The sequence below is a fragment of the Chlamydotis macqueenii genome, chromosome 6 (assembly GCF_036417535.1).
Source record: "Chlamydotis macqueenii isolate bChlMac1 chromosome 6, bChlMac1.mat, whole genome shotgun sequence".
NCBI lineage: Eukaryota > Metazoa > Chordata > Aves > Otidiformes > Otididae > Chlamydotis > Chlamydotis macqueenii.
Window position 1 is genome coordinate 21,356,629 of NC_141561.1, and position 12,759 is coordinate 21,369,387.

The 12,759-nt window shown below is 38.7% G+C and overlaps 1 protein-coding gene across 3 annotated transcripts in view; it reads right to left on the reverse strand.

The window, feature by feature from the left end:
• Window positions 1-12,759, reverse strand: part of LRP2 (LDL receptor related protein 2) — a 127,877-nt gene that overhangs the window by 27,246 nt on the left and 87,872 nt on the right. For all 3 annotated transcript variants that reach the window (XM_086750574.1, XM_086750572.1, XM_086750575.1), the window contains 11 exons: window positions 12,187-12,703; window positions 10,115-10,267; window positions 9,470-9,640; window positions 7,970-8,193; window positions 7,389-7,566; window positions 6,269-6,465; window positions 3,818-4,063; window positions 2,787-2,915; window positions 1,998-2,117; window positions 1,293-1,409; window positions 901-1,017 (listed from right to left, as the gene is read on the reverse strand). In XM_086750574.1, the coding sequence (XP_086606700.1) occupies window positions 901-1,017; window positions 1,293-1,409; window positions 1,998-2,117; window positions 2,787-2,915; window positions 3,818-4,063; window positions 6,269-6,465; window positions 7,389-7,566; window positions 7,970-8,193; window positions 9,470-9,640; window positions 10,115-10,267; window positions 12,187-12,703 (2,169 nt within the window). The remainder of the gene's footprint in view (window positions 1-900; window positions 1,018-1,292; window positions 1,410-1,997; window positions 2,118-2,786; window positions 2,916-3,817; window positions 4,064-6,268; window positions 6,466-7,388; window positions 7,567-7,969; window positions 8,194-9,469; window positions 9,641-10,114; window positions 10,268-12,186; window positions 12,704-12,759) is intronic.

Sequence of the window (12,759 nt, forward strand, 5' to 3'; positions counted from 1 at the left end):
ATCCTTGCCCTTACAATGGTTTCTCATACATATTTTTCTCCCTTTAAGAAACGCCAAATGTGTAATTCAGGTTCTAGAAGATTAACTGTTGCGATGTAAATCCAGGATGTGGTTACCATCAGAAAAATTAAAGGTCCTACTGTGCAGATGCCCCTTCTTATTTAAAGCACAGGTGTTAAAATTAAGTACAGGGTAAGATGTACAGAACTGCCCTGATATCAATATGAAGAGAAGGGAATTATTCTGAATACAGAAGCCTAGAATCATGTGAACTTATAAGTCAGAACCAACACTCCAATATCACCTAAGAAGTCAGGGTCAGTCAGCACAGACAGAGCACAGAGGTCGCATTTTCTTTTCTACTGTGAACAATACTTCCCGAGTAAACAGCTGAAGCTGGAGTTCCACACAAACTACAATGTACAGATGTTTTTTCACAGTAGATCAATACACACAAGGAAGACAGAAACAGAAAAGCATTTTACTTCCTTGGCTTCACTGGTACTTTAGGAAACCATATATATCTTTGAGCATTATAAAAAACAATCCCATTACAGAACATTGTCAGAATACAGTACAACTGAAACAGTGGATCTTGCAGTGTCTGTGGGATAGCAAAAAATTTTGATTCAATCACATGCATATCTTCTGCTGGACCTTGTAAACACATTAATTTCCTAGCATTAGGAATGTTTTTACAATCACGGTAAGAGACGTCAACCCATTATTATATTAAAAAAGTGATTCAAAGTATTATACTTATCCTGAATTTTTACTGAGATCACTGAGTGTTGCAGAATTCTATACCTCTAAGAAGTCATTTCACTTAAAGAGAGAGAAAAGTGCAAATCTTTCTGGAAGTGAGCTCAAGGAGCACCAATTGCAAAGCCTGAAACTCACGACAAGTTGCTTCATCAGAGAAATCAAGGCAGTCTGCATTTCCATCACATCTGAAGCGCTCTGCAACACAGTGTCCACTATCACACCGGAAATAACCTGGGTGGCAGGTCCTCAGCTCTGAAAAGATTCAAAAAATAACTACTGAAATATCTTCTTGTTCAAATCCAGATAAAGTGTTTACTTCTGAGAACAACATCCTAAAAAAGACTGCAAAATCCCAGACTATTAAAACTGTGGTGTCCTTTACTTTTGGTGGAATGACTAAAGTGATCTAGTCAACATTGCTCCATTAAAGATTCTTCCCATAAAATATCTCCCATTTTGCAGAATAATTTAACACATTAGAAACAAAACAGCGAGGTTATAAGAGGCAGCATCCAGACAATACGCACCACAGTCACGTTCATCAGAATTGTCTTCACAGTCATCATCATGATCACAGATCCACCGAGAAGGAATGCAGCGCAAATTGTCACAACGGTATTCACTTTCTGTGCATTCACGAGGACCTTCATTTAAAATGAATGTACAAATATGAAAAGTTCCCCAATACAGATTTAAACATCCACACCTGTTTCATTAAACCAGACAAAAGTAACATGGCCAGATAATGTGGTATAATCCTTAAAAATAAATGATGTTAAAACAGTATCCTCCCCAATATTCTTTAATTATGTTAAACATTCTGTGTCCCTCTTGACATAGAAAAAAGGAAATTCATTGTGGATTTTGTTTCATCACAGAATTATACAGTAATTTTTATTCCAAATCAGGAAAAAAAAATAATAAAGGAGACACTCACATTATTTAAGGAACTATATGATATTACATTTGTACACAGGGTAGAATTCCAATGTCATTTCTTAGGAGAAAACGGGAATTTGTGTTATTGCAATGACTGGATTTTTCACTGTTTTTATGTATCAAAAATATTTCTTTGTGACATCACTGTGGTATTTCAGCAAAGAAAATACAGGCTATAGAGTAAAACAATGGAATGGTCACAGTTGAGAGCTGTCTGCTCCATTCTCATAAGAAATAGAAGGATAGTTAAGTCCAAAGCTGGGCTATATCATGACAGACAAAAAAGAACTCACTGCAGTTGTGCTCATCAGAGTTATCTCCACAGTCATTATCTCCATCACACTTCCAGCGCAGTGGGATACATCGATGATTGTCACAACGGAAATCTCCAAAAGGACTGCAAGTCATCTCCTCTGCAGTGTACACAGTTCACCAACAAAACAGCACACATTAGCATAGTCTTTGCATAAGATGGAATGCACAGAAGATAATGGAAGTAGATAGTTCATGCCATGGACTGGGCCAAGTAATTGGAAATGACTAAGAAACAGCTGAAATAACTATACAGAACCGAGATGGAAACACAAAGAGATAAACTTAGTGCTGTCAAAGGAGGGCATCTTGACCTCATGGTGTATTAGACTTTGAAGTCTTTTCTGGTTCTGGTATGAGAGGTTTCAACACAAATATGAGGGTCTGGGAAAGCATCATCATACTTCCCATACTGATGGTTTCACCAGCACAGGAGGCAAGTTAAGTAAATGTAGAAAACATTGACAGTTTTAATTGTCTAAAGTTGTTCAGTTCAAGTAAAAGTATTTCCTGTCTCATCTGATTACACACTGAGCAAAATAATAAAATCTTGATCTTCAGAGCTCATAAATATGTAAGCTGCACAATGAATTTCTGCACATATAATTTTTCCTGAAGACACATAACTACCGTGGTAATTAATTGATATCAAACAAAATATGCCCAGGTACATTATTACTGAAGACTTTCAGAAAATAAAGGTGCTTGTAAATTGGAGAAACATTTTAGGTACACAGTTATATTGAAATGATAATCTTCTCCAAACATACCACAGCCTTGTTCGTCACTGTTGTCTCTGCAGTCGTCATTCCCATTGCACACTGCCCACAACGGTATGCAACGGTAGTTGGTTCTACAGCTGAACTGTGTGTGATTATCACACCGATAGGCAGGGCCCACTGAAAGAGGCAGTTGTCAAAGTTAGTTGCGTTACTCAGCCATTAAACTGTCCTCTTTGCTATTCTGCCTTTCAAAATCTGTTATGATTTATAGTTATTATTTCTACTTAATAGAGCTGTTAACTTCAATATTGTAAAGGAGAAAGCATTAAATGTATCTGATTTAACTATATTTTCCAATCTATGCTGCTTGTATACTGCATATGCTACAAATCCATGACAGGTTCAAATGACATTTAGTGTGTTTTTCCCTGAAGTATTTACAGCTGGTAACAGTAGCCCCAAACCTGGCAGCCAGAGGAGGCAGCTTGTCCTCAGATGGCAAAACTTGGTCACAAGTTCTTCCAGATGGCCAGTGACTCAAAGAGACAAGCTGAAGCACATAGTTAAACACAGGCCATACTGTGCTCTGCGTTTGTTCTCCTTGTAAACTTTTGTTTCCAAGTTATATGCCTATCACCATTTCAAGAAATGAAACTTTACTTTGTTTTTGTAAAAAGTATGACTTATGTCATGCTCCGAAGTGGAGTAAGGTAAAGAATTGGTGAGCTGGCATTCACTGCTTCCACATAGGCAATAGATCAGCATATATATCCTTTTTACAAAGCGTTGTTAGGGGCCAAGAAAAGGATGCTGCTAGCTTCAAGCAAGTCAGAGTGAGACACTGCCAGTTCTTGATAATCTGACCAGCATAAATAAGATTTCTCCCCTTCAAGAATAAGAAGGTAGCAAATTATCATATAGCCTCTATGTTTTCTAAAACTTTACTACATGATTGCAAGTAGCTTGCAAAAAAATATTCCTTTCCAATTAATTTTCAACCTCAGGAAAATTAAGTAAAGCAGTTTGCTCTGCTTTTACTGCACTACAGTGTAGGCAGCTTACTACAGTTTTGTGCTTACTGCATTCGTGGAGTGGCTCATCAGAGTTATCACCACAATCATCATCCACATCACACTTCCAGGACTGTGGGATGCAGCGGCCATTGTCACATTTAAATTGGCCTGGGGGACAGGTTCTACTGGCACAGTAAGTACTGTCTTCATCCGAGTTGTCACCACAGTCATCCTCTGTATCACACTGCCAGGCTTCTGGGATACATCGTTTATTGGCACACTGCCACTGATGAGTTTCACACTGGTGATTAGCTGAAAGAATACAAATTGGCTGTTACGATACTGAAACTTACAGGAATGGTCCGCTGTTATGTCAACTGAGCAGTTATCATGTCTACACTAAAAAAGAAAGCCAGTAAAAATTTAAAACACCACATTTACTTGCCCAGTTAAGGTACAGATTTCTAATGTCACATGGCACAGGCATCTTCAGACAAGCTCACTAAGACTTTACATTTTTCTAGGAGCAAAAGAGATATGATCATCCCCTAAAGCAGAGGGGAGTAAACCCAGCATTTGAGCATGATTGAGGCAGGGCTCCAGTCACTTCGCAGGGGAGCTAAATGACATTGTGGCTCTGGCCATTGTAACCGGTTTGTAGGATTCCTATGCACAAAGATCATCCAACATATGATATTTAAAAGCACAACAGTATTTATTGCTCTATTATAGCCTTGCATAAGCAGTTACTAGCATGAGCAGTTACAGTTCCTAGCATAAGCAGTTACCAGCTTATTGTTTTCCCTTTATGAGAGTCTTAAAACCCCAACTAAGCCGGAGACACCACCAAGCAGGAGGACGATGATCAGCAGGGTCAGAGCAGAGAAGGGAGGTAGACGCAGCACCTTCAGGGTGACCCCTGTTGTTCGTAGAGTGAGCTCTGGGTTCTTTCTCTCTCCTCCACTCTGAGCTGCCTCTATTTATCCCCTCAGCAGATTCAGTGGAAGAGTACTGGCCAGGTGTTGATGCACGCGTGGCCAGCACATGCAGCAAGGCCTGCCAAGTGCGTGCCCTGCTGGCTAACAGCGGCTCCCGGATAGCAGCAACATCCTGCTCAATAACAACCCTCCTAGTTCCCCTCTCTGAGATAACAACCCTCCTAGCTCCCCTCTCCAAGGTCACATTCTCACAGTTGTGTGCAGCTTGTAATTTCCCACAGTGGCCCTACACGGACCATCACTGAAATCCCTCACACAGCCATGCTACCAACTTAGATGTATGTACACTGCCTGATGAGCCTGTTCCTCTGACTATGAATGAACATGTCAGAAAACTTAGCAGAAGACCACACTAATAACAGCTCCACAACCTATAAATGTACAGCCTCTGTTTCTAAAGAGCAAAGCATTGGAAGCTGGTGTTAGCAGTGCAGGCAAACTGGGGTAGCTCTGAAGGTCTATGAAAACGGGAGTCAATGCTGATCTCTGCTTCCAGACTTTGTCTCACTGGACACCACCCTAATACTTTTTCACATATACTGCCAAACTGTTCAAGAGGAAACTGTATATTATGATTTCCGTACATTTTCTAGACTAAAGGATTCTATTCCCATGCATGAGACAATAAGCAGAATTATACAGACCTAAACTGACTTTTATTGTACCCGGTACATTAAAACCAGTGATATATTATGCAACTGCCACATTTTTACTTATTTAATATTCCCCTTTGCCATAATTAAATGCTTAGCTATTTGAAACTCAGGTAAAATTGACATTGCATTTAGTTCTGTCATTGTTAGAAACACTTTGCTAATGGAAGGGAATGAAACTATCAATTACACAACCACGCTGCTTTCCCCCGCACACCTCCCCTTTATGTTACTAAGTTTGCAACTGCCAGAACTACGTTATTTCCAAAAAGAGAACTAAGGATGTGCTTTTTAAAATTAGACGTATGTATGTGGAATAACATAGGCTTTTATGTAAATAACATTATTCCACAAGCATAATTAGGCTATATTTCTAAAATACTACCATCACAAACAGCCCTCCAAAACAAATCTTCCCACATGCACTGGATTTTGTGCAATGCAGACAGTAAAACAATTTTGTCCCATCACACAAAGCTCTAGAGTACAGGGAAAATTATCACACCTGGTAGACTGACCTGGGCATTAGAAAGCCTTGGATTCCTCATACTTACCATGGCTTTACTCAGAACAAAACAAAGTAGGTCCTGCTTCCAGTATTTTATACCTCAGATTGTAATTTACACCAGTCCAAATCTGTCTCAAAGGTATAGAAAATGTTTACATTTTGATATAGTACATTTTTGCTCTCCTTTACCCTGCTTTTGCACTGAGGTGAACTCCTCTAGCAGGTGCAAGGCTAGAAAAGATTGCATCTGTCTACCTCACCTTTTCATCTGTAAGAAAGGGATAATGATTCTGAAATTTATACATCGTTTACACATTTTGTACTGGCAAAACACTTAAATTTATTAGTTGTAACATACCACAAAGTACAGGATCTTCATCTGATCTATCATGGCAATCTGGCTGGGTATTGCACAAGAAATGTGGACTTGTGCAGTTCCCATCATTACACTGGAACTGACCAACAGGACAGTATCGGTGTGGACAGGTAGGGGGCTCATCAGAGCCATCTCGACAGTCCCTCTGTCCATCACATTTCCACCAGATAGGAATGCACCTACAAAGAGAAAACAGTGTTTTCTTTGTTGAGGATGTGTCCCTTCAGATATACAACCATCCTTTTACAGCACAAAAGACAGCGTTGTCTCAGCGTTTTCTCAAAACTTCCAAGACATATTGAATTTCATGTCTTCTGTTTCATGTGTCAAATGCTAACAAAACAAACCAAAATACTGTCACCAGAAACAGATCATATTGGTAGTCCTCTAGAAGGAAGTTCACAGCAAACTAGTACAGATTTAATTTTTATGTATATTTGTGGCAACCATCTCTCATGCTTTTTAAAATCAATCTTCAATTGGATTTTTCATGAGGTAACATTTTAATAATTCACCTGAACTTTAGCACAAGAATTTCACTAGGGATTATCATTGTATTACTGCTTCAAAATGCCACCCAATAAGCACCCCTGCCTCACAGGCTCCAGAGTGATACAATATCAGCACAATCGCTCTTATCACACCATTCCTTTCCCTCCACTATTATTGTCAGAAGAAGGGTCAGAAATGTGCCCCCACATCAGCTAAATGGCTTTCCTGGGCCAATGGCAGACAGTATATATTTAGCAGAAACAGCTACATTGTAAAAGATGTACAAAAAAAAAAAAGAGAGAGTTCCAGGTTTGTGAATTCAACTGAAAATAGTTTCTGGAGGTACATGTTTCTCACAACTCAAACTTTGCTACATTAGCAATGTCATATAATAGGAAGAAAAGAAAAAAAGTACTCTCTAAACAATGAGTGTAGAAGTATTTTCCAAAATGGAAGCCTGTCTGGTCCTGGCTTTGTATTTGCAAGCACACAACAAACTCATAGTGAGAGCAGAAGGAATCCCTAATTTTATGCCCGTTCGAAGATACTAAACTGTGAAATATATCCTTAAAAAGACACTGAAAAAAAAGATGGTGAGCAGTGGACTTACCTCTCAGTGTCTGCACAGAGAAACTGGGTGCTAGAGCACATTGGAAGGCAGTGGGCTGTATTGCCAAACTGTACTATCATGAAGTTATCGGGACATTCACAGGAATAACCCTGACCACCAGCTTTTATTAGACAAAGGTGGGAACAACCACCATTGTTGATGCCACAAGGATTATTAACTGGTAAAACAGAAGAATAAATATTAACATACTTTGCAAATCCAAGGTCTCAATCTACAATAGACTCCTCTAAAACTATATTGAAAGCTTAAATGTAATAAGTTGAAAAACAAAACCTAGATAAGTAGGTACTTAGTGAGAGAAATATGTATGATTTCATGTACAGGATATACATGGCTATTAAGCCGTGACATTTTAGGAACTGATTTTAAATTACGCATTTCCAGGCATTGCTATTCAAAGAAAAGGCAATTTATAAATGTAAAGTAGAGGCCTACATTTACTCTGTACATTTTATTCCTCTTGGCAAAGGCAAAAGCTGAGTGGACTCAAGACCCTTTTCAATTACCGTCTCTGGATAACCGCTGACCCTCTAAATGCAAATCTAATTCTGTTTTCTCACCAAATGGCTGTCTGTATGGATGGTAAACATGGATGTCAAATGGTCTGTGTGTAGTGTTCACAAGAACAGTCCTGTCTGATCCATCATACTTATTTCCCTTTTCAACAGTTCTTGTGTTCCAGTCAGTCCAATATATTGTGTCTTCAAAAATCGTTATTGCAAACGGATGAGGTAAAGTCCCATCATATACTGTGTGACGATGATGTCCATCCAGGTCAGAGTATCTACACAAAGAAAAATATGTGCAAAACATTCAGATAAATGCTAAAACATCTACACATCTTTATTATGTGTGCTTATGGTACTTTGTTATTGGTGACCAGGATCGTGCAACGTGGAATTGCAGCTTCTTTAGTCCCTAATGATAGAGCATTGTCCTCAGTTAATTCATTTTAAGATATGCAGGAAAGTAAACTAGGTTATTTTAGGCAAATAAATGGAATAGAGGAACGTCACTGAAATATACAGTCTTCCCACAGAAGCATATCAGCTAGTCCAATGAAATTTTGCACATTTACTGCCTTATAGCAAGTTATTTTTGTCACCCAGGAGACTAGCTTGCTTGGATCATTTGGACTGGTAATAATGGTACACTTAAGACAATGACAGGCCTCCTATATTCCTAAATTTTACACATTTTTCCCATTTAGAGCCTCCTCTGATGAGGTATCTTCAATAAGATTTCACGGTTTTACTGTCATCTTGCTACAGGGGGAAATTATTATATACAAGAGAGAAAAAGAAAGATAGCAAAATATACACATAGTTAATACACAAAAAGACATTAATATTTCAAAAAGACATTTTTAAGACTTCAGCATAGAAAAGGCTGCCAGAAGAATGAATGTAAAGAAGAATAGAAGTAAATATAAATTTAAATGTACATGTAAATATGAATACAAATATAAATAGAAAGGATTGATTTTAAAGTATTTCAATGCCCTGACAAGAACCAGAATGCTAGTTATTCATTTTTACTTAAGTAGAAATTTTCTAACACTAGAAGCAATTAATAGTTTTTTCTTGATTAAAAAAAAAACCCCATATGCTAGCAGAAAATTCCATGTCATACCTACAGACAAATGTTCAGACATATTCTAACGATTTGTATACCAATGAGTACATAACTAGTTAGTAACAGCCCAAATCTTATCCATAGGTAGAGACAAGAGAATCAGAAAAAAAAATACTGATCTTATACTCAGTTTCGCTTTGGTTCAGGTTGTATACCCAGAGAAGCTGCATATTTGAGTACAGACTGTGAATCTTTTCACTATAATTTTTGGATCACTTCCAGTGGGACCTAGGATGCAAACGCAGAAACTAGACTACTGTCTCATCTAGTGATTTGTATCGCCTACTACTCCAGACTTTCTGACTCTGGTTTCCTAAAGAGTCAGTAAGTAGAAATATGTACGGTGCTTACAGTATCTATAAATGTCACCACTGCAACCTGACATGAGCAATTATTCAGTTGTTTTATTATTTTTGTGTACGTACTCAATGTAATTTAGATGGGCATCTGCCCAATAGAGCTTGTCGTTCGTGTAATCTATGGTGAGTCCATTGGGCCACTCTAACTTTGTAGAGATAATCACCATCTTCTCCTTGCCATCCATGCCTGCTCGTCCTATATAGGCTCGATCTGCCCAGTCTGTCCAGTAAACCTGTCTGTTCAAATAAATACTTATAGTTAGGATTGTAGTAAAGATACACTGAAGCAAATATTAGAAGCCATACCTCAAATACAGTCTTTCCTGCAACAGAACTAAAGCACAGATTGAGGAAGATAAGAAAAAGGTAAATCTATTTGTTACTTTAACTGCTACAGCAGACAATTGTGTGATCACAATTGTCTTTAACGAATGCAACTGGCAGCCCCACTGTCTGCCAAGGCACATCTATCAACCTTTTTAGCCATGCAATCAAAACTTTCTTGTCCACATGGAACCAAATTCCACTTTCAATAATATCTGACAGCCCTGCATATATATCTACAAACAGCAAGCTACTATTTTTCCTAAGCTGCAACTAAGATCAAGCCAAGCAAATCTATGTGCAGGCAGACAAAATTAATTTCAGATTTTCAAAGACAGTGCAAGACTATTTGCAAAAGAAAGGAAAAGCACTCTTGAAATGTCATACCCATATTTTGGATGAACAACAATTGCTCTGGGGTACTGAAAGCAGAAAGTGTTGTTGGCATCCACACACCGATCCAGCAGTTTTTTCCGGAATCTTCCATCAAGTTCAGAGACATAGAGACAATCTTTGTAGGCATCCACCCAGTACAATTTTCTGAAATGATTTGGAGTTAATTTATTGACTCTTATTTACCTTTTTTGTTTGTTTATTTTGCTTCATAGCATCTTAAATTTCACTTTTTTTTTTTCCCCTAGAAGCAATATATCCACTGTAAAGGAAGAACACACATACTAGACCAACAGCTCTTCTACACCATGCTCCAGACTGGCCTCCACAGTCATTGCTCCGAAATTCAAGCTTGCAGTTGCTCAGTTGAGTAATAATATGCCACTTGCCTATAAATTCCTAACCCCCACTTCTCTTCCCTTCCTCTCCTACCAACAATGGCCAGCAAAGAGGAGCAGGAAAACAGACATGCAGTGGAATGGATTGTGACCAGGGCTGTAAAGTATTGGAGACAATCACCATCTGTTTCATGCTGCCACCTCCACCCTCATCAAACAGGTAGAACAGTTGCCAAGTTCTCCAGAAAATTCCTAAGTAGTTTGATGGTCTAATTTAAGCTTTGCCTAGAATGTTCTAACACTTCTATTACTTTGCCCAGGAATTATACATCGCTGTCATCAAAGAAATCATGCAAGCTGAAGTGATGATTTTTAAAAGTCTGCAACAAAACAAAGCATTTAGCTAGAACTGCAGTAGGCTACTTTGAAATTGTCTGCATAGCTGGTCAGCTCCAGCACCTACAGGGTCATTCCAGAAATAGCCTGACAGACACAGTCTCTGTCTACACCACCCTGAGCAGTACCATTCCCACCAAGGAGGAGGAGAAGGTAGTCCTCCCCAACCTGCAGCTCGTCGTGTCCTCCAGTTCTCTCCCTGTACTGAAAGCAAGCAGAAAACCTCATCTACCATGTATTGTCCTTCAGCCCTTCTGAAACACCTAAACAAAAACTGACTGAAGACATAACTAATGGTAGTTTAAATAATTCAGCAACTCTATTAGTAATGGAGCAGGATGACCACTTTGGCTGAAACTGGGTTCTTCACTCATCTCTCAATAAATCACAAAGTGTTTGGGACTGCTGGCAACATTAATTATCATTAGGTTTAGAGACAAAGTGCTTCAAAAAGAAAAACTATTATATTGACATATTCATATAAACACTCTCGTGTAAGTTCCAAATGTGACTTTTTGAACCATTCTCATTATTTCACAGAGTTTGATCCATGATATTTAAAATTTTCATCCTGATAGTACCACACTCAGGAAACAAAACCTGATGAAACACAACCAAGAACACTGTCAGAGAGGGCACCACATAAGGACAGAGTTTCTGTGGGGGTAAATCAGACTACGTTTTGACACACAGCAAGCAATTTTAAAATTATCATAATGCAAAGCACTTTCCAATTACCTCACCCTTTTACTGCCCTCCTTAAAGCAAATGATGCGGGTTACATTGTTGAGAGTCAGTTATTTCAAGAGCAAAAGAAACATGCGCTTCGCATTGGTACAGGAGCTAAATTTCATTAATGTTTATTATTACTTACTTCATTGGAATCTAGTTACCTGTTGTAACATATGTTTATGCATAGAGTGAAGCCTGTATCCCAACTCCAACAACTGCTAGCAAAGGAATAAAGAGCCCAAGCTCAGAATCGCTACCACATAGCTGCATGTAACATCCCATCTGCCTGCTTGTCTAGTCTGTTCATTAACAGTTTCCCAAGAAGTTTTTCCCAAGGGTCATATGCACTACTTTATTATTGATGAGAGAACTGACATAACCTCAGTATACTACATATGAGAGCAATTAAATAAAAGTTTTATGTAATGTATTAGAGGCTGATAAACAACTCCAGAGCAGTTGTGTAAAACAATCCACAATCCAAAACTATTTCAGCACTCATCGGGAATTACATATGAAGTGGGAGAAAAACTCTAATGTAAACTCCCTCACGCATAATTTCCTTAGTAGCCCAGAAAGACAGAAAACATATTTTCTTACCTGCCAACCCAGTCAACAGCGATACCTTCCCCGTTGGGCACATCATCACTTATCACTGCCTCCTTATTTGTTCCATTTAGGAACATTCGTTCAATGACTTTCCTCCCCACATCAATCCAGTACAACCTCTTTTCCACCCTGTCAAAGTCCAGTGCCACCACATTTCTCAGTCCTTGTAAAATGAGAGAGTAAGACTGGCCATCTGCTGTGAGATTTCTCAGATAGTAACGATTGCTAAAAATAAGGTATGGGGAGATATTACTATTTTGCCGGCAACTTTTTCCGTCAGGCTCCCGGATATAGCCTGGGGCACACTTACAGATGTAGGAGCCAGCTGTGTTCTCACAAATCTGGCTACATACTGATGGAGTTTCATTGCACTCATCAATATCATCACAAGTCCGTTTATCAGACATAAGTTTGTATCCGGGATGACAAGAACAGTGGAAGCTTGTCTGTGTGTCTGTACAGTCATGATCACATCCGCTGATTGAAGGGTCACTGCATTCATTTATACCTGGGGAAGGAAAGGAGTTCTATTCAAGGAACCGGCTAGCAGAGAAAATAGTGTAG